This window comes from Neolamprologus multifasciatus, chromosome 7 (assembly GCF_963576455.1).
Source record: "Neolamprologus multifasciatus chromosome 7, fNeoMul1.2, whole genome shotgun sequence".
Taxonomy (NCBI): Eukaryota; Metazoa; Chordata; class Actinopteri; order Cichliformes; family Cichlidae; genus Neolamprologus; species Neolamprologus multifasciatus.
In genome coordinates, this window is record NC_140445.1 from 23,025,955 (window position 1) to 23,052,027 (window position 26,073).

Sequence of the window (26,073 nt, forward strand, 5' to 3'; positions counted from 1 at the left end):
AATCAATGCAAAAAAAAAAAAAAGAAGGAAAAAAACTTTTGCTGTGCAGTCAGTCTGCAATGAAACTCATATCCTGCATAAAATATTACCAGAAAGCAGTACTTAGTAAAGAGGACTGCAGTTCTTTCAGAATGAGAAGGAACTAGAGCAAACACCAAGAGATCAGCATCACATTAATTACCCTCTGTCCTCATGTAGACTCCCAGGCAGTTTGAGCTGAGGTATTAGTGGATGAGGTGCTTATACTGCAATGATCCTTACAGTCAGTTATCAAAGAACAGAAGTCAGGAAGTGACTGGAAGGCAGGGGAGGAGAGAGCAGGACTGACAGAAAGGAAGAATAGTGAAGTGAAGTTGAGGTAGAAAACCCCGGGGAGTTACTCTAACAGCTTTGTCTAATCAGTCTGATTCCACAGCTTTGGTTTGACCTGATTACAATTAAAACTGCTTTGCATCTAAAGAGGAAAGCCAGAAATAATACTGAAGGAGTGAGTACAAAAGGATTTTAGATTTGATTATGTTTTCATGACCGATGAGTACGAAAGTGGGTAATTACATTAACAGAAAAGCAACAGACATTATACAGCCTCTTTATTTATGTAAGGCTAATTATTAGCAATATCTAGAAATGGTGCCCATTTAAAAAATTAAGCCAGTGTTTAAATGTATCCTATAACAGCAGATCCTCTTTTCTTGTATTCTCAGGTGGAGTAAGAATGACCTACCCATCTGCTTTCGTGCTAATTGCCCAAGGAGACCTACCAGTGGAGCAGCCTCCACCTGTTCCCACAGCTCAGGGCCTCAACAAAGAGCTGAACCACTGCAGCGTGCCACTGACGCCACCAACATCACCAGAGCAGCCATGCTCCGGTAACAGGGACACAGACATGCCGCAGCGTTATACACACATGCTGAAATGTTAAAACTACACAGTTTTACATTGACGGTGTTTCACTCTTTTTTTTTTCTTTTTTTTCAGCGGACAGTGGCTTCGTAACCTCGGCCTCGAGTGTGCCCACACCAGACAGCAGCATGAGTATCACCAGCATCAGCCCAAAGCATTCTGGGAAGAAGCTGACTTGTCAGGTGGTCCATCAGGCCTGGAGGGAGTGCTATCTCAACCAGCCTCAACATGTGTAAGTAGATCTGGAGTTTACTCCCTGGCTTTGGCTGGATTATAATTGAAGTGCAGTGATGCAGCTGAGCTGGCGCCCTCATGGATCTGTTCGTTCCCCGCAGACCGAATCAGTCAACTGAAGTAACGCCTCGAAAGGAAGTGCCAAATGGAGTTACCACGTGGGATTTCAACGATCTGGGAGCGAGAGCACCCTGCAGCTGCTCTAGGTACTCCAGAATTGCACCCAAGCTGTTCCAAATGTGTTAGATTCAGGTGTTCTTGTTTTCATGCTGATGCGTTTAAAAAACAGACTTTTCAGGTATATAATTTAGTTGGAAGTCTTTTCATAGAATTTTAAGTAGATTGCTATTTATTTTTGCTTCAGGTTAAAGCAGCAGAAGTCGAATCTGACCACTACGTCCACTGCCAACTCCCAAACTAGTGCCAACCTCACTCAGTCTTCTGGCCCATCATTATACACTCCCTCCCTGCCCAAACACAAGACCAGTGACAAGACAGAAAAGGGTGACAAACAGTCCAAGAGGCCAGCTGTTATTCCTTTCCACCATCGTCTGTCTGTCACACAGGAGAGTCCTCTGGAACAGGACTCTCCAGGAGGGCCCCAGCTCGGTGGCCTCGTGGCGCTGGATCCACCCATAGAGTCCCTGGCCACTCTGCCAACCTGCAAGTATTCCAAGCCCCACTCCAATGGCAGAAAAGCCCCCGAGTCCCTTCTCCATTCACCAGTATCTCCACTTCCACCCACTCTTAGCCCGCATCCCCGGGTACAAGACCCAGAGGCTATGGATGGGCCTGTGGATATGCCCGTCTGTCAAGATGGAGCTTCAGGATTGGGGGTGATTACTAGCGAGACAGCTGTGTATGCAGCTCTGCTGAGGCAGAGGGAGAGTGGGGCTGGCTGGTGGAGAGGCTTCAGGACTCCCAGGACTGATAAGACTGACTTTAGACCCTCTGAACTCCCCATTGATAAACTAGAGGAAGTGACAACAGACACAACCATCGAGGGAGCTTCGTTTAAAAGGTAGGAGAGTTGCACCAGTGTTGGGGAAATAATATTTGGAAGTATACTGAAAATACTGGGAATTTAGTGCATTTGTATGGTACATGAGAACGCAGAAGAATAACCTTGTTTTTTTGTCTCCTTTAGACTATACGCACAGGCGCACAAGAGATTTAAAATCTCAGAGGAGAGAGTGAGGCAACACATCCAAACTTTGGGCCTGTTCCAGCAGCCAGGTGTGGAGGCACTTCGGGATAATGGGGACGATCCCTATGACTTTAAGGAAGGAGACATTGAGTACACTTTCTCCACTTCCAAGAGATTAAAGGGTCAAGGGCGAGAACCCAGCAAGAAGGCCAAGGTAGGACAACACACAGTTTGAAAATACAAATACAAACAAAAAAACTGGATTCAGGGAAAATGTAACGTGGTTAAAATCAATATTTATCTATTAATTATGGATTGCATGACCACTTGTATGCAAGGAGGTCTCATAGTAGCTTTGTTGTTTAATTTAGTTCTACAGTTGCCATCAATCGTGCTGAAACAGGTAATTGTTTAGAGTAAAAAATAAAACAAATAAAGCTATCAATCTTATCTGTCCAGTCACCCAAACAGCAGACATAGTTATCAACCAGGTCTGGGCTTTCAAAGGTACATCCCAGCGGTCAAAATCAGGCCATCCATTCCACTTTGCAAAATGTGACTACTGCAAAGACGTAAAGTATAAATGTAGATTTTCCTCTGGTTTTCAAGCTCAAACTGATCACTGATCATGAAAGTCCAAACTGAGGGTCCAGAGATCTGAATCGTCGTCATTTTTACAGCCTTCGTACCGATAGACTTCACTGCTGACCTGCCAGGTCTATTACACCTAAATAAGTAATAGACCCACCATAAAAAAATCAAACAGAATGAATTAATAGAGAATTTTCTATTTTATTCAGTATGGGTCTACAGTGAAAATGGGCATTTCCTTTGAATTGAAAGAAAAAATTTTAATTAAATCTTTTTTAAATTAGGACTAGACATGAAGTAAGTTCAGTTTACAGATGTATATCTTTGACTGTAACTCTCTGATCCTGCTGATTTGCTACAATAACATGACTGTATAATTTATTAAGGCTGGTCAAATGTAGAAACACTAATGTGTACCAGTTTTAGAAAACTAGTTCATGAAATCCAAACATTTCCAGAATGAACTTCTGAAACGCTTCCTAACACTAAAAAAGGTATATAGGTTATAGCCTTTATACGTTATTAGAAGTCTACTCTACTTAAGTTCAAATTTAAATATATGCAGCTCATGTAGTAAAATGAGTTTAACAACCGTGAGCCAGAGGGTGAACATAACAGAGCATTTTGCAGCTAAAGACTTGGATAAGCCACTAGTAGGGTGGACAAGTCAAAAAAAGCTAAATGGAGAGTGAACAGTAAACTTTAACCCATCATTTTGTCTGAGATATACCAAAGTAGGTTCTATTTAATTCAATCCAATAAAGTTTTATTCATATAGCACCAAATCACAGCAACAGTTGCCTCAAGGTAATTTAAATTATAAGACAAAGACTCTACAATAATACAGAGAAAACCGCATCAATCACATGACAAGCACTTGGTGACAGTGGGAAGAATAAACTCCCTTTTAACAGGAAGAAACTGCCAATTAATATTGAAAATGCTAAAATGCTAATACTTTGTGTTCTTTGCTACAGAATGTGGCATTTTATCAGGATGAGGCATTTTGTAGCACAAAGCGTACATTATAATAATGAAATGAGGCTCTCGACATATTTTATTGAATCTGTGCTGAACATAACCTGCGAATGTTCTCATTTTATTTGAATCCCTCCACTAGGGAGAAGAAATCACCAGCAATGGAGCGTTAACTGATGGAAAAGATGCTATGTCCATTTTTAACTCTGCTCCAAAATCAGGTGGGGTTCCTAATCACAGACATAAACATAATTTACATGTTCTACAAAACAGCAATTCATGTCACACATGAGTATTTTTGTTCAGTCTAACGATGTTTTGTGTTGTTTTAGACGAATCAGGCCAGGACGACGGAGCTGCTAAAACCAATCCCTCTCTGACCAGAGAAATAGATCTAGTGGTCAACATCTCTGATCTAGACAACATACTTGATGAAGACGATGAAGACCCAGGGGTAAAATATAATGTTCTATCTATATTCTTGTAACAATGTTAACATTGTTATGACACTGTGTAATTTTCGATTTTGATTTAAATTGAAATAAACAAAAGAACAAAACTCCAAACATCATATTAGAAAATAAACAGTTTTTTAGTTAACGATTTAAGAATTTTAAAGAATAAAGTTTTTAGTCAGATAACTTACCCTGTAATACTTTTTAGACTGTTTACCCAAACCAGCACTCAACTAAGGTACCAGTGTCAACAGAAGATCGTCCTATTGGAAAAGAAGGAAGAGTTGCAGTACCTTATCCATCAAGTGAGTCACTCTGATGAGTATCTAGTTTTAAAATCTCAAAAGCTTCCTCAGTTTGGTGTTAAATATTCTTAATTCCGCTCACCATCTATTTACCTCCCCTGCTCTCTGTGTCTCCTTGTCCATCTCTTTTTCTTTTCAGCAGTAGCAGATCTCCAGCGGATGTTTCCCACCCCGCCTTCTCTAGAGCAGCACCCAGCCTTCTCTCCCATCATGACCTATCGGGACACCCCTAGTCAAGAGCCCCCTGCGCCCACTGGACCAGCTGACCACCTTCCTACAGCAGCCTCCACCCAGCTGACTGAACACAGGATGGAGGTGGAGGATGACATTGGTAGTCCCAGGCAGGAGGATATCAAGGTGAGGAGAAGCGGTAGTTAAGATTGTTAGATCTGACACTCTGAATTGATCTCTAGTATGAAAACATGTCATTAGCTTTTTGCAGCAGGCATCAATTTAGAAAAGTGCACAGATGGATGGAAATAAGATAAATTGTCCATTTTACTTGTTATTATTTAAATGTCTGACTTGGCTGACTTGGTGCTAGCTCATATCACACTGGAAGTGTTTCACTAATACCTTTTAATGTTAATGAGAGCTGTACTGACTGCAGGTTCGGTGAGCTGGGAATGCTAATCATATGCATTATGAATGCATTTGCTCCGTACTGAGTGCATCTTCTTGACAACACAAGCAAGTTACTCCAAGCAAATCATATTGTTAGAGCAGCTTCGATATGAGAAGGAAGACTGAAATACATAAATATTAGATTTGAGTGAATATGACTTCATGATGAGTTGACATACATACTGATCTAAAGCAGATAAGGGTTGTCATCATCCTGCTTCTTATGACATGTTATTGAATGTTTAAACGTGTGAATAATTCAAGGAGAACATCTGCTTTTAACAGTTTCTTAGAATCCTAATGCAGTCCCTAATGCAAACAGAAGATCACTGAGGAATATCTTGCTAACATATCAGTTACGCAGCTAAAGCTGAGAAAATGTCACTGTTCTGTTTGCTCTAAAAAACATATTAATATGAACATGGGTAGTTTCCCCAAGCCATCCTGTTGCTTTAAATAGTCAACAGAGTACCACAGACAGGGGATGTTTGCTAAAAACCGCAGTTCTCTGCTCTTTCAAGAAATTATTTATGCTTTTCAAGAAAATTAGCATATAGATTTATGACTGTAGACTTTTGCCTCCCGTGACCCTGAACTGGATAAGCAGAACTGAACTGGATGGAGGCATTAATTTTGTGGAATCACTGGTTTATTCATGTCAGTGATTTTCAGGAGGTATTTATAATTTGAAAATCTGTGATTAGTAGATAAGCAACAATTCTGAAACTCGAGGTAGGGACTGCTAACGATGCTGGGGACACACATTCAATAATGTGGCCACTAAATTGTTTTTTCCAAAAATCTGGAAAAATACTGTCTTAGTTGATTTATTTGCAAGCCTGGTTTCTAAATAGCCCTTTTAATTGCACCTACAGTAGAAAGAAGCTTTTCCTCAACTTCTGCTCTTCAACCATTATTCAGCGTATTGAAACATGTCTTTATATTTGTAAATAACATTTATTCCTCTCTTTGTCCAGCCGCTGATAGGCTCCTCCATGTTTGCTCCACTAGCCTGCCTACCCAGCCAGAATCTTCCACCACTCAAGATTCCTGAACAGTGTTATTACCGTCCTTCCTGGTCCTTGTTGCCCAAGATGGAACATTTCCCTACGGTCATGCATCCCCAGAATTCTGTTTTCACCAAGGATGGATACATGTGAGTAATCAGTTATCACATTAGAGAGTAAAACGACTTTCATCTTGTGCTTGTCGTGTAATTATAAATCACTGTTTAAACGGTTTAAAGGTTCTGAAATTAAGCTGTCAACAGAATGCAAAGACACAACTGTTTTGACTTTATGTGTAGAACATCTGTTCATTGTGTTGGAGAGAATTAGGGCCCAGCTCTACTTTCATGTAGTTTTAGCTTGTACCTGTCACTGTAACCTTTAATTACCCAGGTTGGTCATTAATACACATTCTTATTTGCAATGATGGCCGGGGGGGGGGGGGGGGGGGGGGGGAACCTGGGGAAAATGGGTAGTTTAAAGAAAAGCACATATCCAAAACAATCGCAACACTGGTGAAACGCTGACCCCTGGCGGCAAGGATTTTAATCTACCAAGGATACTTAATGAGTTCAATTTTAAAGGTTTTTTTAAGCATGCAGTTCCTAAAAGGATGGCTTGTGGGCACTTTTTAGCCTCACTGGAAAGAGTGTAGTGCTCTAAGCATGATGTCACTTACTTTTTGAGGATTTCCTTTTGTGTTTGGAACAAAGTGCACGACCTTTAAGAGATGCCTCCAGACAGTAACACTAATCTTGTTTGTCTCACTATTTTGTTTTTGTGTTTTCGATTCTTTTCCAGAAATATTCCCAGTGTTCCCCTTGCTGACCAGGACTATGTGCAGATGAGTGGCTAGCTACTGCCTGTACCAGTACCACTACTGGCATCCTCCCATCTCCTGCCACCCCACGCTTCTCTGTGCCCACCCCAAGAACTCCACGTACACCACGGGGTATTAACAACTGCAAGCTCTGGACAGGGTTCAGTAAAGCAGGATGGTACTGAGCTTTAGCTCACCAGTTTTCCACCCCTTCTACAAGCCTGCCTCTCAGCTCTGTAGAGCCCCTAGCTCGGCCGGGCCCGTCTCTGCCTGAGGCCCACAGCCTGTACACAATGCTCCTCCTCTCAGACTCTGTCCTCAGTGTCTTCAAGGATCGCAACTTTGACAGCTGCTGTATTTGTGCCTGCAACCAGAATGTCAAAGGAGCAGATGTGGGGGTTTATATCCCAGATTCCACTGGTGAAGATCAGTATCGCTGCATGTGTGGCTTCAGCGCCATCGTGAACAGGCGACTGGCCCTCGGAACAGGCCTCTTCCTGGAGGACGAGCTCGACATTTTTGGTCGAACCTCCGAAGTAGGGCGAGCAGCTGAGAGGAGGTTAGCACTTTCCAGACGGGACCCGACTATGGGAGACTCCAAGGCCAAGCGACCGCAGGATGCAGCGCCTGCCTCTCCTGCGGTCATGGTCCTTTTACAGGAACAGTGCTCCCACCCAATTTCTTCTCTGGCTTCACTTCATTTCCCCCTGAGGTGCTCCTGCCACGGCCGCAAAGGGGCACTGCTCCAGAGCTGGATGTCTGAAAAGCAGTGGGCAGATGGGAGTGATGCCTGTACGGCCTGCTACAATGCTTTGGAGCAGGGACTTCAGTATGTGGATAACCCCACAGGAGGGAAAGTAGATCTATCTGTTGTCAGAAGTACCGCTCTCCACTCCTGGCCTCACACTAATGGTAAGAATTGCAATCTGGCTTCTAAAGAGTCGACTAATATGATAAATAATTATGATAAATCCCTTAAATTAAGATATTTATTATGCATGCTGGCCTGCTTTTATATGTAAACTATGATGTATTTTGTATTTCTTTATGTATTTCTTTGGTGTTCAGAATCTTGTTAACGCCTGTGCATCTGTACACTTTCTGTGTGTGTATGTGCGTGTGTCTCGAAAGTGGTGGATATGAGCATGTTGTCGTCACAGGATATGGTGCGTATGCTGCTGTCTTTGCAGCCTTTCCTGCAGGATGCCATCCAGAAAAAGAGAACAGGACGGACCTGGGAAAACATCCAGCATGTTCAGGGTCCGCTCACCTGGCAGCAGTTTCATAAGATGGCCGGGAGAGGTTCTTATGGTGAGTCAATGCATTCTTTGTGTTTACGTGAACAGCTAGCGCTTTGTGTTGAATTTTACCTGTATATTTTGTGCCATAATATATATCTTAAAGATGTCACAATGTTTTCCTTTCCTAGGTTCAGAGGAGTCTCCGGAGCCCCTGCCCATTCCTACAGTGCTGCTGGGTTATGACCGGGAGCGGGACTTCTTGGCACTGTCCCCGCTGGCGTTGCCTTTCTGGGAGAAGTTGCTGCTGGAACCTTACGGTGGGCAACGAGATGTTGCTTATATGGTGGTTTGTCCCAACAGCCCCTCGCTTTTGTCTGCTGCCCGATCCTTCTTTCTGGAGCTGAGTGCAGTTTATGAGGTAGGAGATTGAACTCCCGGTAAGAGCCACGGTCCGATTTCAACTCATTTGTACATACTTTGAGACTTTCATGTCCTTTTCCCAACTCCTATTCCAGACATGCCGTCTTGGGAAGCACCGTCCACTGGCCAAGGTGTCCAGAGATGGCATCGTGCGTGTGGGAGAAGATGTGGAGAAAGAAAAGCTGGAGGAGCTGGATGTGGATCAGTGGTTGACTGGACCCTGGGTTGGACAGCAGCACACTGACAACCTCAACAAACTCAAACTTTATGCTTATGCTTGCAAGCAGCAGCTTGGTGAGAATCACTGAACAGAGTAAACTAACTGGATTGCATTAGCTCTGTTTTTGAATCTGTATATTTCTTTATCTTAGGTGAATAAAGATGAGCATGTGTTCTTTTTATTGCTTTCAGGCCCCCAGCTCTCTGCCCTGCCATTGGACAGCAGTCTTCTGTTACCTCCCAAAGCCCAGCCGCCTGTGAACAACACATCCTCAGCTCAGCCTTCTTCTTCCACTCAAGAAGGAGAACAAACTACAGGTGGTGCCAGTTCAGTAAATGCTTCAGCCCCAACTGGAGCAACCGCAGGCCAGACAGAAGAGATCCAAGGAGGAGCCAGTGACTCCAAAGGACCTCCAAGTTCCACCCCACCAGCCAACACACCAGCAGAAAACCCTGAACTGTAAGATTAAGAATGATTTTAACATCTCAGCTGTTGTTCCAGCTTATTTACACTGAAGCTTGTTTCCTCTGCTCTTTTTTCAGCTCTTCCGAGCAGTCTAGAATAGGCATCCCCACTGTGGCTGACTCAGTGGACAGCCATGCCAACCCACCAGCTATCGTTATTTACATAGTGGACGCTTTCCTGAGCTCAAACGGAGCGAGAAACGATGGAGGGGAGGAGGAAGAAGGTGACGAAGTAGAGTCAAGTAGCATTTGGCTGCTGGGGCTTCTCCGCTGCTACACAGAGATGCTGCAGACACTGCCTGAAACAACAAGACCCGCACTGGTGCTACAGGTAAGAAAATAATTGCGAGGCAGGAAGCAGAATTTACTTTTGATCGCCATTCTCAACATTTCTTTGCATCATTTATATTTTAGGTGGTGCCGTGCCAGTATCTCCTCCAGCCAGCTAGCGGAGAGAGCCATTTGTACCTGCAACACCTGCGCTCCCTGGCCTTCTCTTGTTACTCTCAGTGCAGGCGTCTACTACCCCAGCAAACACATATCAAGTCCCTGACTGGTTTTGGCCCAGTTTCCTCTGTCAGTTCGGTACTTAAGAGTCCAGAGGTAAGCACGACAGTTCAATGATACGATTGGTTTCAGTAACTGTAGTATATATCATAACTTCCCTTTTTAATAAAATCCTAATTGTTTAATGTAGCACCCCAGCCCACTGCAGCTGTACACTCCACCATTTGTGCTCGGTCCAAGCCGTCCCAAGCAGCCAGAACCAGGAGAAATATGGGCAGAGCTGCCCAAATACAACGTGCTCTTTGTAGGATACTGCCTGTCACATGACCAGCGTTGGCTGCTTGTTTCCTGCACTGACCAGCAAGGAGAGCTCTTAGAGACTTGTATTATCAACATTGATGTGCCGAACAGGTGAGAAACGGTTTCAGTGAAAGGCCTGTCCTGTCATAGTGTTTGGTGTGACATGGCGGTTTCTAGCTTTTTTCATGATTTCTTCTCACTTCAGAGCCCGCCGTCCTAAGGTGTCAGCTAGGAAGATGGGACTACAGAAGCTGTGGGAGTGGTGCATTGGCATCATTCAGATGACATCGCTGCCATGGAGGATTGTTATTGGTCGATTAGGCCGACTAGGCCACGGGGAGCTTAAAGGTGAGTGACACAACTAATTTTCAGTTCTTTCTGACAAATTTTCAGCAGAGGAAGTATAGTGTGAAGTAGAATAGTGTTTGTTGCAAGATATCAGTAAAAAGTCTTGAGGGTTAATTTAGGGTATAACTGACCTTTACTCTTCATACTGTGAATCTATCAATATTACAGTGCTGAAAAAAATGAAATTGATAATTAGAAAACACATCAGATCTCAATGAGAGAAAATATCTATTTGTAATATCTATAATTATATGGACTGGGCAATGTGTTAGGAATGAATAGATGTTCAAGGCCTCCACAATCCAGACCTGGACCAGGACATCACTGAACTCTGGTCATGCTGAATGATGTTATAGTCAGCCCAATGTTTCACATCTGTCACACGTGCTCAGGGTAAACCTGCTCTCTCTGGAAAGCACAGGGTGCCAGTGGTGTACCTGCCAATTCTGGTACTCTATGGGAAATGCCAACATGCCCACAGGGAAGTGAGCACGGGCCCACTAGAGAACGTCAGGCCCTCAGGCCATCCTCAGGAAGTCTGTTTCTGATTGTTTGATCAGAGGCGTTCATATCAATGGTCTGCTGGAGGTCATTCTGTAGGGCTCTGGCTCTGGCTCTGTTCCTCCTTGCACAAAGTAGTAGATACCAGTACTACTGATGGGTAAAGGACCTTCTAACCCTTTCCAAATCTTCTAGAGTAACTTCCTTTCTCCCGGAATCTCCTCCATGCTCCTGGGACTGTGTTGGGAGACACAACTGGAGAAGTTAGCGTACCTATGCAAAGTCTGTAGGGTCCACGTATCACCTCATGCCACCAGTTGTGACACTGACCCTAGCCTAATGCTAAAATAGTGGGAAAAAAAAAACAGAAAAGATGAGGCAACAAAAAGGCCTCCACCTGTAAAACCATTCCTGTTTTAGGGATTGTTCCATTGTTGCCCCTCTAGTGCGCCTGTTCTTAACTTCATTAACAGCAAATCAGCTGAAACTGATCAACAACCCCCTCTGCTACTTAACCACATAAGTATCCCAGAAGTTTAACTGATGCGATGCTATACTCTGAATGAAAAGTGTTTAATTTTTTGAGCTCCATATAATCCACTGAAAGGACACTGGGACTCAGTGGACTTGCTCAGTTTCTGGCTTTAAGCAAAGACAACTGGGCCATTCAGTCAGCACAGACTTCTCTGATGAACTCTTCTTTTATTCTTTTATCGTAATTTAATTTTCTGACCTTTTGAATGGAGAGTTTCGTGTTACCCACCTGTACTGATTACAGATGTAGTCATAGACTGGTGCACAAACACACGCGCACACATAGACACATGGAAAGACATTTCATAACTTGCTCTCTCTTAAAACCTTGGCTTTTCATGCTACATCTCTATATTCCCTACTTTTTCTCTCTTACTAGACTGGAGTTCACTCCTTGGGGAGCACTCCCTCCACTCAATAGGACGCCAGCTGAGGGAGGCGTGCCGCATATGTGGGATTTCAGCTGCTGACTCTCCAACAATCCTCAGCGCCTGCCTGGTCGCCTTGGAGCCACAGGGCTCCTTCGTGGTCATGCCTGGTAAGTAGCTCACCCACTTTAGCAGTTAGCATAATACATTATGAGTTTAGCTGTCATGTTTATGGCCGTGGCACTAATAATAGCGCATACTTGAGCGTTCAGTTGTCACAACAGTCAGAGTAACAGATTAATAACAGAAATTTTTTTGCACCAGTGTGCAAATAAAAAAAGTGTACATAAACAAATGTTTGTATTCATCTATAATAAATAATTAAAGATGTGCTGACCACTTTAGTTTAATAGCTAATAAATACAAGACATAATCTAAGTTTTCCCCTCACCTTTGTGTGTTTCTGTTTATGCGGATCCAGATGCGGTTACCATGGGCTCTGTGTTTGGCCGCAGCACTGCTTTGAACTTGCAGACCTCGCAGCTAAACACACCTCAGGATGCTTCCTGTACACACATTCTAGTCTTCCCAACTTCTTCAACTACCCAGCTGGCGTCCAGCTCCTACCAGACAGAAGACAATAATGGTAACGCCTCCCAGGATAGCAGTTATGCTAGAGTAATAAGATTTAGTAGTAGACCTTGAACAGTTGGATAAATACAATGGTGCCTTTTTGTACCAACAGGTGACGTCCTTGTGCTTTGAAAGTCACATTGAAAATAGTTTTCAGATATGTGCTGCTGTGTGCTTTGAGTAGGCTTTTAATGACCACAGATAGTTGCTGTTGTTGATGAGTAAAGCATGCATTTACTTTACTTTTTCTCCTCAGATGACATGTTTGATCTTCCCTTTCCTGATGAACTGGAGAATGACATTGGCATTGGCATAATGCTGAACCTCCACTCTTCACCCAACACCTCTCCCGTGCCCTCGCCTGGGTCTCCATCTGGGATGGGAATGGGATCCCATTTCCAGCACACCAGGGTGAGTCAGGGTTCAGTGGAAAGAAAGTGCAGAGGCTTGAAACAAGTGGCACCCTGTAACAAAAGAAAAAGAGCGACTGTCGTATATTTTAAAATGTAAACGAGCTGTGTTTACACATAACCGTTTTATTTCGGTTGAAAAATGAAGAGTTGGCTGTCATAAAATGCTAACATACGCATTTCCGTTTAAGGAAGACAGCCCACAGCTGTCAGTGCACATGCTCAGAAATATAGCCTGTTGACAGATGAATAAATTGTACATGCCACGACCCCAGATTGCAATGAAGGTAATATTTATTTGCTGGCATTCTCTCTGTCTGCAGAGCCAGGGAGAGCGCTTGCTGTCAAGGGACAATCCCCCGGAGGAGCTAAAGCAGCAGCCGCTGGCTCTGGGCTACTATGTCTCCACTGCACAGGCGAACGGACTTCCTCACTGGTTCTGGGCCTCTTGCCCGCAGGCTGAGAAACAGTGTCCTCTTTCCTCAAGGTACCCACAACAATACAAGTGTGGCTGAGAATGAATGTAAAGCTTTCAGGATTAGAGACAGAGGGAGAAACTCAGAGAGACACAAACCTCAAATTTATTGATTTGTTTATAGATCTGTTTATAAAATCTTCAGGTAAACTTCCAAAAGTCATACAGATTCTCATTACAGTCAAGCTTCAGTACTTTAAACTGCTTTGTGTTTCTTGCCCGCAGGCCTCTCTCCACCACCACATCTCCATAACACAGTCAGATGAGAACGTGTCAGAGAAGACTAAGAGGGCCCCACACCCCTTGGATTCAAAGACCACTTCTGACGTGCTCAGGTAACTTCATTATGTGCATTAAATGCTAATGAAATCGACAAGTGTGCTAAATGTATATGTTTCATATTAGCACCAACAATTCAGATGACGGAAGCTGCATAAAGCCTGAAAATATGAAGCCTTCTTCTTATAGTTCTTGAAAAGTTCATAATTATCACCTTGATAATTATGCAGATGTTTGCATATTTTTGTCAGTGTGAAGAATGAGTTCAGAATTAGGTGTGATCTCATAGAAAAAGCAGCAGTTACATTTTTTCCTCTTCAACAGTTTTTACCTAGCGCCTCAATAAAACTGTATATTTTCCACTCATAGGTTTGTGCTGGAGCAGTACAATGCCCTCTCTTGGCTGACGTGTACTCCTGCCACTCAAGATCGCCAATCCTGCCTGCCCGTCCACCTGGCCATACTAGTCCAGATGTACAATGCCATCCTAAACATGCTTTAGCTTTTGTGAGACTTCCAGGACAGCAGTGAAAGGCCGAGGGTTAGCTTAATTCCTCCTGTGCCTACACGTCTTTCCGACCACCAGAGGGCACCAGAGCTCCTCTGTTCTATTAGGTAGACATGGATTGATGGCCAAATAAAGGACAGGCCAGACAATCCCATTCCTGGAATGTAACGAATAAAAGAAGAGCGAAATGTTTTCAACAGCAACGTCACTCAGCTGCGACGCAGTGGAAAGCCAGTGCAGGGTGTACCTTCAGAAATGGGTCTGTGAACATTTCCGGGAACACGGACAGATCCATCCCAACTATGCCTATCCAAGAAAAAAAACTAAAAACAAACCATTATATCCCACATGGGCAGCATCGCTTTCTGTGTTTTGAAGCATCTGTGGACGACATTTACAGAGAAGCTCCGTACGGTTTTTTTAAACACCCTCAACTGTCAAAAGGGACTTCTGTGCAGGGTCACATGACTCCACATGGCGTGTTTTACAACCAGCAGAGTGACGTGAGATCACAAGCGCTTGTCTTTGTCACATCAAAGGTGTTTTTACATTTTTTGTATAGAACTGAGCTCCTTGTGTCTCGGTTGCTGGTTGGTTACAGAAACTTTTACCTTCACTCTGAGAGGAGCAACTCCCACTCGCTCCAGAAGGGGGGACTATTTGATAATGGCACTTTTTTCCCCCTTGTACCTTCCAAAGTGTTGTAGATATGAACACGATGGAAAATATTTGTACAGTCGAGTAACATGTGTTGTTTATAATGTATGGCATACATTTACAAAGAATCGAGACTTATTTTTAATATTTAAAACGAGAAAATGAGAAACTTAAACAAGGCCTTTTTGTTCCCATTCGACCATTAATCGTCTTGGGATCTGAAATAAAAATTTGTCATTTTAATGCAGTTGTAAAGACGCCATATTTATACAAATTATATCATGTCATAGAATTTGATATATATATACATATATATATATATATATATGTGTGTGTACATACATAAATATATATTACCTCTTTCAAGCAGGCACTTAATGTTACTGGGGATGGGCACAGTCTGAGCATTTATTAAGGATGCATTTTAGTTTCTTTTTGTTTTCTACAGATGCTGAACATTTAAACTTTTTATTTAAGTTAAATTAAATTCACGCAGGAGATACGCTATGAACTGTATATTTATAAAGTGTTCCTATTCTCCTAACAAAAACTTGAAATAGGCAATAAAAAACCACGGTATTGCGAGATTATGAAACATTTCCGAATGATGCTTTACTTTATTGGCTCTCCTAAATGATGTCAAGAAAACCATTCGAAAGGCCCGTCTCTCTTCAGCTTCCCTCAGTCTGCTCTTTGTTAGATTCCTAGCATGTTTGTATATACACTTTTCAGATGTGTTTTTTGGAGTTTCTTAAAGTTGTACATTTAATGCTGGTTGGTTTACTTTCACTTAATTCATATCAAAGTATTTTTTTCCCTTTGAGCTTTTTTTTTTTTGATATACAGTATACAGTGCAAAACTCATTTAATTACAGCCAAGAGGTTAAATTGCCAAGTAAGTATACACAAATGTACAAAGGCAAGTTTGCAAAAATTTGTTACATCTGTCATCACTTTGAATATCAAACAGATCCACTTTGGTGGGAGAGATCTGTTACTTTTACACTCTTTTTTTAAGTAAATTATTAAAACTCTTGCAAATGAAGTTGTGTTCAGTGTCCTTTAATACCGAATACTGCAAACTATTGACTTTTTGTCATGTTTTTAAACATTATTCCATACTATTCACACGTTTTTGGGTTATCCAGTTTATGGTTAAATGTAAACAAGTCCTGCATCTAAGTAAAGTTGTATTGTTTCACGTTATGCTACTGTTTTTTATTCTACTGGTGATATTTAGCGAGGCTTTTCACTAGGCACACCCTTTTTTCTTCAGAACTATCTTCATTCTTTGTGGACTAGATTCAACAAGGTGCTGGAAATATTTCTCAGAGATTTTGGCCCATATTAACATGATGGCATCACACAGCTGTTAAAGAAACCAGAAAGGGATGGACATGGTCAGCAACAGTACTCAGGTACACAAGGATGTATTAAGCGCCCCAACATGTGCCAATAATTGCAGAGCCAAATCTGCTATGATATACAACCTTGTCCATGCATCCATCTTCTTCTCATCCAATTCGGGGTTGTGGGAGGCTGGAGCCTATCTGGGAGGCAGGATACACCCAAACTGTTGCGCGGCTACAACCTGAATTCATAATGCAAAATTCAATGGCAGAGTTTCAAAAAGTCATGTTACAGGCTGACTCACAGTTGCACTTGCTGAATATACTTCTAAATTATTTAATGTGAATGGCTGATGACTATGTCTGCTTCATTTACTTGACAGAGTACTTTAATCATGCTTAGTTTAATTCAAATGCACATGTGCACAGAATGTATCAAAAGAAAAAAAAGGCAAGCAGTGGATTCAGGATTCACCATTTACAGTAACTAATTGGTAAAGGAAGTGTGACTCTGACTAGGATATACATTGATTCAAAGTCTTTTAGGTACATAAATGCTGGCTGTAGGTCTGTGTAGAGCAACAGCTCAAACGTGAAATGCTGTAAACAGTGTGTGCACAGTAAGAGCAATCATAATTTGACAGCATCATATAACAAGCTGTGAGACGAGCGCGATAAGCCTTTTATTGCGCTGCTGACAAGAGGTGTGAATCATTGTTTTTCAGCATCCGTCTTTCACGACACCAAAGGATTATCTAAGTCTGCGCAATGACAACAAGCTCTCCAGGCTCTTTGGAAATAAAACTGAATGTGGAAATAAGATTACAAGTAACCTTTGAAGAAAGCAACGTTTACCGACTGGTTCATTAGAGCAAATGAAAATAACGCACGGTTCAGTGCTGACTGACTATCACGCACGATCTGCCCTTCCTGTTCAACAAGACGGTCGAGTTTTATAGTGTGTATTCAGCTCACACCTGCAAACACAAGAGCTGATTAAATTCCTTTTGCAAAAGGAATTAACGTCAATACAATTTTGTCACATTACAGAAGTGCTTTTCTGCACGTCAACTGTCCTGCGTCAGTGTTACTCAAAAACAAAAATGAACTGACGAGGGAAACGTCACTGTAGCATGACTCGAGGTGTGTCGTATTAGACTTGCTAATGCGTCTGTAAACTGCTGAAAGTTGCTGTTGAAACCAACAGGTTTGATGCTTTCTTTTATGAAGTTGCATTTTGAAAATAGTGAAAAATGCAGGATTGTGGGAGAGTTGGCCGCCTGTAAAGGTGCATGCGTGTATGTGTGTGCGTGTGTGTCAAATGTTGGGAAGGCCGTATGAAAAACAGTAAATACATTTCCAGACAAGGATTTTTAAATTAGCTCATTGGATACATGTAATGATTCTAAAGGCTGTCCTCTCAAAGGGAGGTAAGAGCTCTGCTTTTTATGTATGATCTAGAAGGGAGAGTATGTGCCGACAAGAGAGAAAAAGCGATTGTGAAAGAGGTTGTATTTGACCGTCAGGGTCACATAATATTGCTAAGTAAAAAAAAAAATTGCATTTCAAAAGAAGCTAGAAAAGCATAGTGGACAGCAAAACTAGAAAAAAAGTCTCTCTTTGAGGAACTGGGCAGCTCGAGGACATTGTGAATGAAAAGAGCGAGTAGTTGAAAAGTAAAAGCCACTGAAGAGTCACTTGTCGTGGTGGGGCTGTGTAATGGCCATGACAACTGGAGGAAGTGGACTCTTAATTGACTGCAATGTGTTTTCCACAGATGGCCTATTAGGCCATGGCCATTCACCTGTTATCTGGCTTTCCAAGTGCCTTTTTGCAGCCAAATGGCCTACACACTGGACAAAGGAGGCCAGGGTCTGGTTTGACATAACATTAGTGCTACACAATTAGAAGTCAATTACATTTTATGTCAACAGTGCACCACATGACATCACAAGGTTGCTTAATAAAGATCTATTTTGGCTTGTCGTCATGAAACAGGATGCAGAAATGACATTTTTAATTTGTATTTATTCCCCTTTTTACTGAATACTAACAGGCATTAAAACATGTTTGGGGTATTACAAATCTGCAGTTCCCCAAATCGACAGATAAAGGTATGTGTTAAGAATGACACATACATGACTTTATTTGCAGTAAGTTATAGCAGCAGATAGGTGCTTGCAACCAGTTCCATTATATGAAAGCTCAATAAAAGAGTTCACAAAGGTAATGCTGCTGGCTGACTCACAGTGTTCTAGCTGAAAATACTACTAATGTGAGTAGTTCATGTGATGAGCGAAAAATTGGGTGCAATTTAAAGTTCACCAGAATGACTGATCATTATGTCTACTGCAGCTACTTTGCAGAGCACTGTTATTGCGCTTAGAGCAATTCAAACGTTCCTGCAAATGTGTGTTTTAACAAAAAATTGACCATTCTGTTTCCCAGTCCTAAGAAAAAAAGCACAAACAGTGCAGAGGTACACAGAGGGGCCAGTGCTACAGCCAGCCTGTCACTGGAGATGACCCGTGAGAGTGCAGGGCAGAGCCATGTGCTGTTTTGACACGCTCGCTCTTTTTAAAGTGGAGGCAGCTGGCGGCTGTATCTTCACGCAGCTTTGTAGCTGCTACTTACACTACTGATCTTCCTATGGTTGATGAAAGAAATGCAAACACACACGCACACACATGCGCACACACTCCTTGGATACCTTATTGGTCTGTCTGGTGTCTGTCATGGCGTAGTCCTGTGGGGTTGGACAACGTGGTAGGTCTTATGTCTGCCTGGCTTTTAATATGCCCACTAGGTCATGGAGGGTTCAGAGCACTACACGACTTGTGGGTGGTACAGGTCAGGATCGCAACCATCCAACGGGAGGATAATGAGCACTGATACGACCTCTATAGATGCTTTTCACCAAAAGTTCCAGGAATGTTAACTTTCCGAGAACTATTCATCATTATACTGCTGGCGTGTGTGAAGGTTTGCTCGGTTATTGATGATGAGATTAAACGACTGAATCTGCTGATGTATTAAAAGTGAGACTTTCTCAAATACTGCTTTTTGATGGATAAGTGCAAAAGCTACCAACCTGATAAAGCACTCTCTGAAAATGGGCTTAGTGGGGTTTGTTAAAGTCAAATCTTTACTGTTCTGTTGACATTGATCCTAGATGAGCTATAGATCATCATCAACTTACAGTACATACAGCTGATGAATGTTATTTTAGTTTTTGAGGTTACGTTGCTTCATAAACTGTTAACATCAGAAAAAATGCAATGAAGGTGAGAACACATAGGAGATTTTTAATTTTTTTATTTTGACCTGACACCTCTGCTGTCCATCAATAGTTCATTATAATGGGGAAGGCTTTTTTGAAAAGCTCTGTTGCTCTTTATTAGATCATAAGCATTCATTTTAATTAGTGCCCTCACTTTTTCTTTCTCCCGTGCTCGGCCAGCTCCAGCCAAGCATATTGTCAGCCATCTTCCAGATGGCTCCAAGGAAATGCAGCTTTTGGCGCAGCTCACACTCATCGAAGAGCCATCAACAGCTTTTGTTTATGGGGTCCCCGCTGAAGTGACAGAACATCTGCCAACTCAGTACGGCAGCCTCTTTGGAAACATCTGATTTTGTCTGAATTTGCTTTCCATCTCCAGACTTTCCATTTGCATAAATAGTTTTTATTAAAAAGAGGCCACAAAACGAGCACACAGAGTTTGCAATTTCCCTTTCTGTAAATCTCTCACTGCGGGGCATTACATCCTTCAAGCCAAGGAGAACTCCACTTAACACTTTAGCCAATCTAAACAGAGGAAGATAAAAGCTCTGCGGACTTCAAAGCAGTCCATGTGTGCGCCCCCTCTTACACACATCAAAACACTAGAGAGGACACAATCTGTCATTTATGTCAGGCATAAAAGTTTGAAGGACATTAATCCACTTGCAACTGCGTGCCACAAACAATCCAAGAAAGCTGAGGGAGGGGCATGTAGCCTTACGAGAAAACTGAAGATTTGTGAGTGCAGAAAAATGGCAAGTGGGATTAAAGAAACCACAGATAGCCAGTAAGGAAAATGAACTCCTTGTTATTATAATATTATTATATATATTATAACTCATAATTAACAACGTTGACAGGTCAAACAAAAATTTAAATTGACATTCTGTATATTTGGAAACAAAATATTAATTAAAGACACTCCATGTTGCAATAATTAAATGAGAACAGCCATTAAGCAAGATTATGCAATATAAAAGATAAAGACGGCCTTATGTACCTGCAGCTGAGGAGTCATTGGTTATTCACAGGTTATAATCAGTAATTACTGGAAAGGGTGCGCGGCCTTTTTTGTCCCTTTTTTTGGTGGTTATTTATTGGTTACAATATCAAAACTAACGCAGCTGTTGGCTGACAGATGTCAGAGTGACAGCGACGAGAGTTTGCGTGGGCGTGCGACTTTTGCGTGTTTGGCTGAAACATTTGGCATTGTCACATTTTCCACACAAGTCTGACAGTCACTGATGATAAGCTGTAATCTTGTAACAGATGTTTGTCATCAGTCATCACATCACAGAAAGCACTGCTGTTACTAATTTTTTTTTCAGTTACTGACTGATAGTAGAACATTTCTCGAATGCTTTCATGATTTTTTTTTTCTGCACAAAAGGACACAGTGCGTCTGGCTGATTCCTAAAACCAATAAGCCATCGGACACTTCAACCTCCACTTGGCATGGCGATGAGGCCCTATCAACGCCTCTGAGATGTAAAACACGCCTCTCCAAGCTCATTGTTTCATTATTTCATTAATTATTGACCTAATTATTAAGAGGAGGTTCCACTCAGCAGCTGCTATTGGCTGAGACATGTTTGAAGCTGCTGTAAACACGCAACAACGGCACACCTGGGACTGAATCACAGTGAATTTCAATGTTAGGTACGCTGATGGAAAACTGCCACTCATGCTGGTAATTATACACTCCTGTTTTGCCTAGCAACTGCAGTGTTTTCTTTAGCGACAGCCTGCATTGCTGCTGGTTGTAGAGTATCGTGCTTTTTAATCATTATTTAATTAAATACAGTACAATGATGAAACCTTTAATTGGATGGTAAAGGCACCGGTCTTTATTCAACCAAAGCTAAGACGTGCATTATTAGTTTTTGTATTTGTAAGTGGCCCACACAAGCAATATGTTTTATTGTGTTTTAATACATTCAGAGCTATTTTATCTGTATTTGTTAGAGCATGTGGATTGGACTGCTCGCAAAATGCCACATCTGCAACCGAGACATCAGTTTGAGATTGTGTGCGTGTTTAATATGTGGAGCAGTCGGACGATGTGATGGGACTTGTCTAGAAGGCACAACCAGCAAGATTTGAAGCAGTGATGAAAGGTAAAGGTGTTCAAACCTCTTTCATTGCTAATGCAATGTCCTCTGTGCCCACAAGGGAGAGTTGTTAGTCAAGAGATCACAACTCATGCATTTGCACAAAACATGTCCTGTGTGGCACAAAATATGTCCTCTATGAGACCTCCCGTCATCAGGAAGCATTTAGGACACGCAGATGACAAGCAGAGACATAACTATGCGTGCAAGAAAACACATAAGAACAGACAAAGTTATTGGAGTTAAGTACAAATCACGATACAGACGGTGATGAAGACTATTGTATTTAAGGACAAACACATGCAAGCAAACAGCAAATGACGTTGAACCAGTTCTGTGTCATTACACACTGATCTGAGTACACACGCATGCCAAAACAAAATCCTTTGAATCCTTTATTCAGATCCAAACGTTGTTGATTTATAGGTGCACTAACACTCCCTGTGTAAATGGAAGATTCCATGCTTAGTAGGAAATGATTTCATCCTATGACCTTTTGTCTTTATGTATGCAACCATATTTCTAGGAAAACATAAATACAGCACAATTTGCAAGTTTGGTTTAGACCAGACTAAATGCAAACAATCTTCTTTTAGAGGGTCTGGGCTGGATTATCTGATGGGCATGCTGGGTATGTGTCCAGGGGGCCACCACAGTTGTAGACTGTGGCAAGATCAAAACCATAAATAAATAAATAAACTTACTAAAATTTTTCTCTTATGTATGTATGTATATCTTTTCTATCGGCAGAATGCAGTGGTCCTTTTTCCACCAAAAAATGGATGTGCCACTTTCATGAAAATGGCCATTTTTGCCCTCCAGTTAAAGGACTCCTGCAGCTCACAAGTGAAAAGGGAGGGAACCAGGAGAATTTTCTAGGGAATATTTATTGAAATACGTCTTATTTTTCATATTTCATCAGAAAAAAACTCTGTGTATTCTTTTTCTATAACCGGTCACATCCCAAAAGTGTGCTTTTTCCCCAAAAAGCTCTCTGAGCTTTACTTTATCATTAATCATTGTTTTTAGCACTCATCTGGCAGCAGGACTGTGCACAAGTGTAGCAGATAGAGCAAAGTGTTCCTGGCAAGTGGTGCCGAAAGGAAGTAAAGGAGGAGATCATCAGGGTGACAACCAGACAGAGAGGCAGGGAGGAGACAACAACAGGTGTGTGTGTGTGTGTGTAAAGACAATAAAATTAAATTCAGTATTATCCTGTTAAAAATGTGAAAAAGCTCTGCTTGCTCCATTTTCCATTTCATATCAGACACCTTTTAAAGATTTTAGTGAAACAGTGCACTGTGAAAGTTACTTTTCTTTTTCCAGTAAGCCACAGCGCTCTCTATTGAAAACTCTTCACTGTACATGTACAGTATCCACATGTTTCTGTATGATATGTCTAACCATTGAAGAAATGGAAAGGGCCCAACTTACACAAACTGGTTAGAGGACACCGGATATTTGTACCCAGGGGTCTGTAACTTGATAATCCGGGCATGTGGAAGGTTACACAAAACTATCGGCTATTAATATTTATTGTGATGTTTATCTCATAGTGATTTTTATCCTTTAAAACCAAAAAATGTAAGTAAAAAGAAACGTCCTCTCTCTCCATTACTCCCCGTCTCCCAAAAGCAAGAGAGTGGGATAAAATCAAGTGCCAAATAAATAAAAAGGTCTTGCCAGAGGCACTTACACTGCAATCTTCTGGAAATCATGTCTTAGCTCAGCTAGTCCACTCAAGTCATATAGGAGAATGGGCTGCGAATCAAAGCCAGAACTGCAAAGCCCTGCAGTCATTTGAAAGATGAGGAGTGAGGAACACATAATAATGATCCATTAGCTTTCTCTCTTTGCATTTTCTTAAGATCTGCCTCTTATGGTAAGATAAATCAGCTTACTAGCATGACTGAAACCGAGTCTATAAGCACGCGTTCCCGCTTCCCTCCTTTTCAGCTTCCTTTTGTTATTCATGTAGAGGATTCACAGTCGCATGTAAATCAACACTATTATGGTGGAGAAATTTGATGAAACACTCTTAGATCCAATATTGTGCCTGGTCGCCTTGATGATCACAACAACGGCATGCTGTCAAGGAACAGAGTCCTTCCCTGTGCCATGAGCCTTGTATGTGGTGATTATAATTACAATAACAATGTCAATATTCATCCTTTCAACAAAAGCTCATCGGCATGGTGTCAGTAACAGAAAGAGCTGATCCCCTCTCTGGCACTTAATAGTTTCTCTCTTGCTTTTTGTCTTGGTTTATGGTTTTTCTGGTTCTAATTTAGCCATCCTAATCATGAAAACATCAGCACGCTGCTGCTGGAGACTAAACCAAGAGGTGAAACGTGCCCTTAAAAATTCCATCTTCGCTCAAGTGGACCAACACAACAAGTAACATGGAGTAGACAGAGGCAGACTTCTCAGCTGCCAGATCAAATGGCAGCATTATTGGAGACAGACTGCAAACAGCTCTGCAGATCCCGGTTTTGTTGTGGTCGTCCCAGTAAGCACGCGAGCTGAGGTGCGCCTCATTCTTTGTGTTCCAACTTTAGGTGAACACATACATGCTTATCCTCTGACTTTTCACTCTTTACAGAAACATTTAGCTGTGTTGGATCTCTTTATTTTTTCTTTGTCTTCTTCTTCTTTTTTTTTTACAGTCCACGTATGAGGAAGAGTTGAATTGTGTAGGGTTGGAACATATCTCGGGGCACTCAGTTGAATGATTGCTGTCTACATATTCTCTGCCATTTCATTCCCCATCTTCTGGAAGCTGGCAGCCCCTCGGACTGCACATAATTTGAATCATCAGTCTCTATTTCTACGCAGCAAATGTTTCCCCATGTCAGCAGGCCTCCTGACAAAGCAGGATGGAGAACCCGCCTCTTTTAAAGTGTTGCACATGAGTCCCCCCTTCTCCCCTTTCTGTCGCTCTGCCCACACGAACCTTTGTGATCCCTTGGGATACTGTCCCATGTTCTATCCTGATAGTGGGGAAGCATATTTTAATCAATGCCTGCTTTTGCACAGAAGTATGCAGGAGTGACACACAGGAACACAAAGACAGTGACTTATTGTATTTTTGTGGTTGGCTTGATGACTAATTTATCCTGAAACATAGACTGGGATCCTGGAACGCTCTGAAAGCCTGGTAAGAGACCCTAATGGAAGGTGATTAATAGTCAACTGTGGCAAATGATTGCTATGATACTGGTATCATTACTGATGAAACGTTATTGAAATTGACATAATGGATAATCACATTTCTTTTGCTTACATAATTCCAAGCCAGGGTGAGAAGTCAGGGTGCAGGAATGGTGATTTGAATTACCCTTTTGTTTCAAACAAAAATGGTGCTGCAATATTGCATTGTGTTTTGTGGGTTTTTATATTAACTAGTATGCCATCTTAACTTCAGGGAAAAAAAGTAACATATATATATATATAATATATATATATATATATATATATATATATATATATATATATATATATATATATATATATATATATATATATGTGTGTGTGTGTGTGTGTGTGTGTGTGTGTGTCTCACCTGTAATAATAAATCTAGTGTCATTATTGTGGAATATTTTGCAAGGCCTATAAGCAAGAAAGAAAACTAAATGAAAGAAAGAAAGAAATGTCATACAGTGCGTCTCTCCTAATAAATAAATAAATATGTAAATAAAATTCGGTCGGGAAACTATGAGATTTTATTTTATTTTTATTTTTATTCCATGACGTCGTGATAATGTTAAACCGTGTCTAATTCTTTTAATTCTACATTTTGTTTTGGCTTTGAGGGTTTAAAATTTTTTTAATCACGTTTAAGAGCGAGGTTTAGCGCACGGTTCTAAGATTCTAATACACCTCCCAAAGGTATTATTGTTGCACAATTTAAAAAAAGTATTAATTCAGAAAAACTAGCTTTCTAATTCAAATACTTAAAAAAATATACAGACACAACAAATAGCAATACGTAATATCGTATTCAATATCTCCAAAGAGCATGTAGAAAAAAATCACGATACGGACAATGAAAATATAAATTAAAATTTTGTAAGTCTGTGTTGATGCTGAAAAAACAAAACACTCGTTGACTCTGGTGTGCAGTCTGAAGTCTGAAGCGCTAATTGGGGTCGACATGTTTTCAAACTCCCCTTTGGAGAGACCTGGAGAAATGGTTTCAAAGAAAAATCATCTCCTCAAATGGTCCCGTGCAATATTTCCTCCTCTTGCCGGCAAATGAGTCTGGGTGGAAGAAAATTGCAGGGGTCATTAGACCGAAAGAAAAAAAGAAAGGAAAGAAAAACGTGTCACAGTTTTCTGTAGGTATCTTAAGCAGAGCGAGAGGATGTTGTATCAATTTTACTTGATAGTCTCAATTAAGCTGTT

The 26,073-nt window shown here is 41.5% G+C and overlaps 1 protein-coding gene and 1 long non-coding RNA gene across 2 annotated transcripts in view; one reads left to right on the forward strand and one right to left on the reverse strand.

The window, feature by feature from the left end:
• Positions 1-15,974, forward strand: part of LOC146514251 (mediator of RNA polymerase II transcription subunit 13-like) — an 88,164-nt gene extending 72,190 nt beyond the window's left edge. Inside the window, 28 exon segments of the mRNA XM_085165844.1 lie at positions 705-869; positions 979-1,135; positions 1,239-1,343; positions 1,502-2,158; positions 2,285-2,498; positions 3,996-4,074; positions 4,186-4,307; positions 4,517-4,613; positions 4,753-4,970; positions 6,215-6,393; positions 7,046-7,094; positions 7,097-7,204; positions 7,206-7,250; positions 7,253-7,976; positions 8,196-8,375; positions 8,494-8,723; positions 8,821-9,019; positions 9,137-9,404; positions 9,488-9,740; positions 9,824-10,012; positions 10,107-10,327; positions 10,422-10,564; positions 11,979-12,137; positions 12,449-12,613; positions 12,857-13,011; positions 13,334-13,496; positions 13,709-13,820; positions 14,134-15,974. Of these exon segments, the coding sequence (XP_085021970.1) occupies positions 705-869; positions 979-1,135; positions 1,239-1,343; positions 1,502-2,158; positions 2,285-2,498; positions 3,996-4,074; positions 4,186-4,307; positions 4,517-4,613; positions 4,753-4,970; positions 6,215-6,393; positions 7,046-7,094; positions 7,097-7,204; positions 7,206-7,250; positions 7,253-7,976; positions 8,196-8,375; positions 8,494-8,723; positions 8,821-9,019; positions 9,137-9,404; positions 9,488-9,740; positions 9,824-10,012; positions 10,107-10,327; positions 10,422-10,564; positions 11,979-12,137; positions 12,449-12,613; positions 12,857-13,011; positions 13,334-13,496; positions 13,709-13,820; positions 14,134-14,266 (5,489 nt within the window). The 3' untranslated portion in view covers positions 14,267-15,974.
• On the reverse strand, positions 8,613-20,941 carry LOC146514253 (uncharacterized). The gene is made up of 2 exons (XR_014875015.1): positions 16,420-20,941; positions 8,613-13,064 (listed from the first exon to the last, which is right to left on the reverse strand). It is a non-coding gene; the product is annotated as an uncharacterized LOC146514253 (long non-coding RNA).
• Between the last annotated feature and the right edge of the window lie 5,132 nt (positions 20,942-26,073).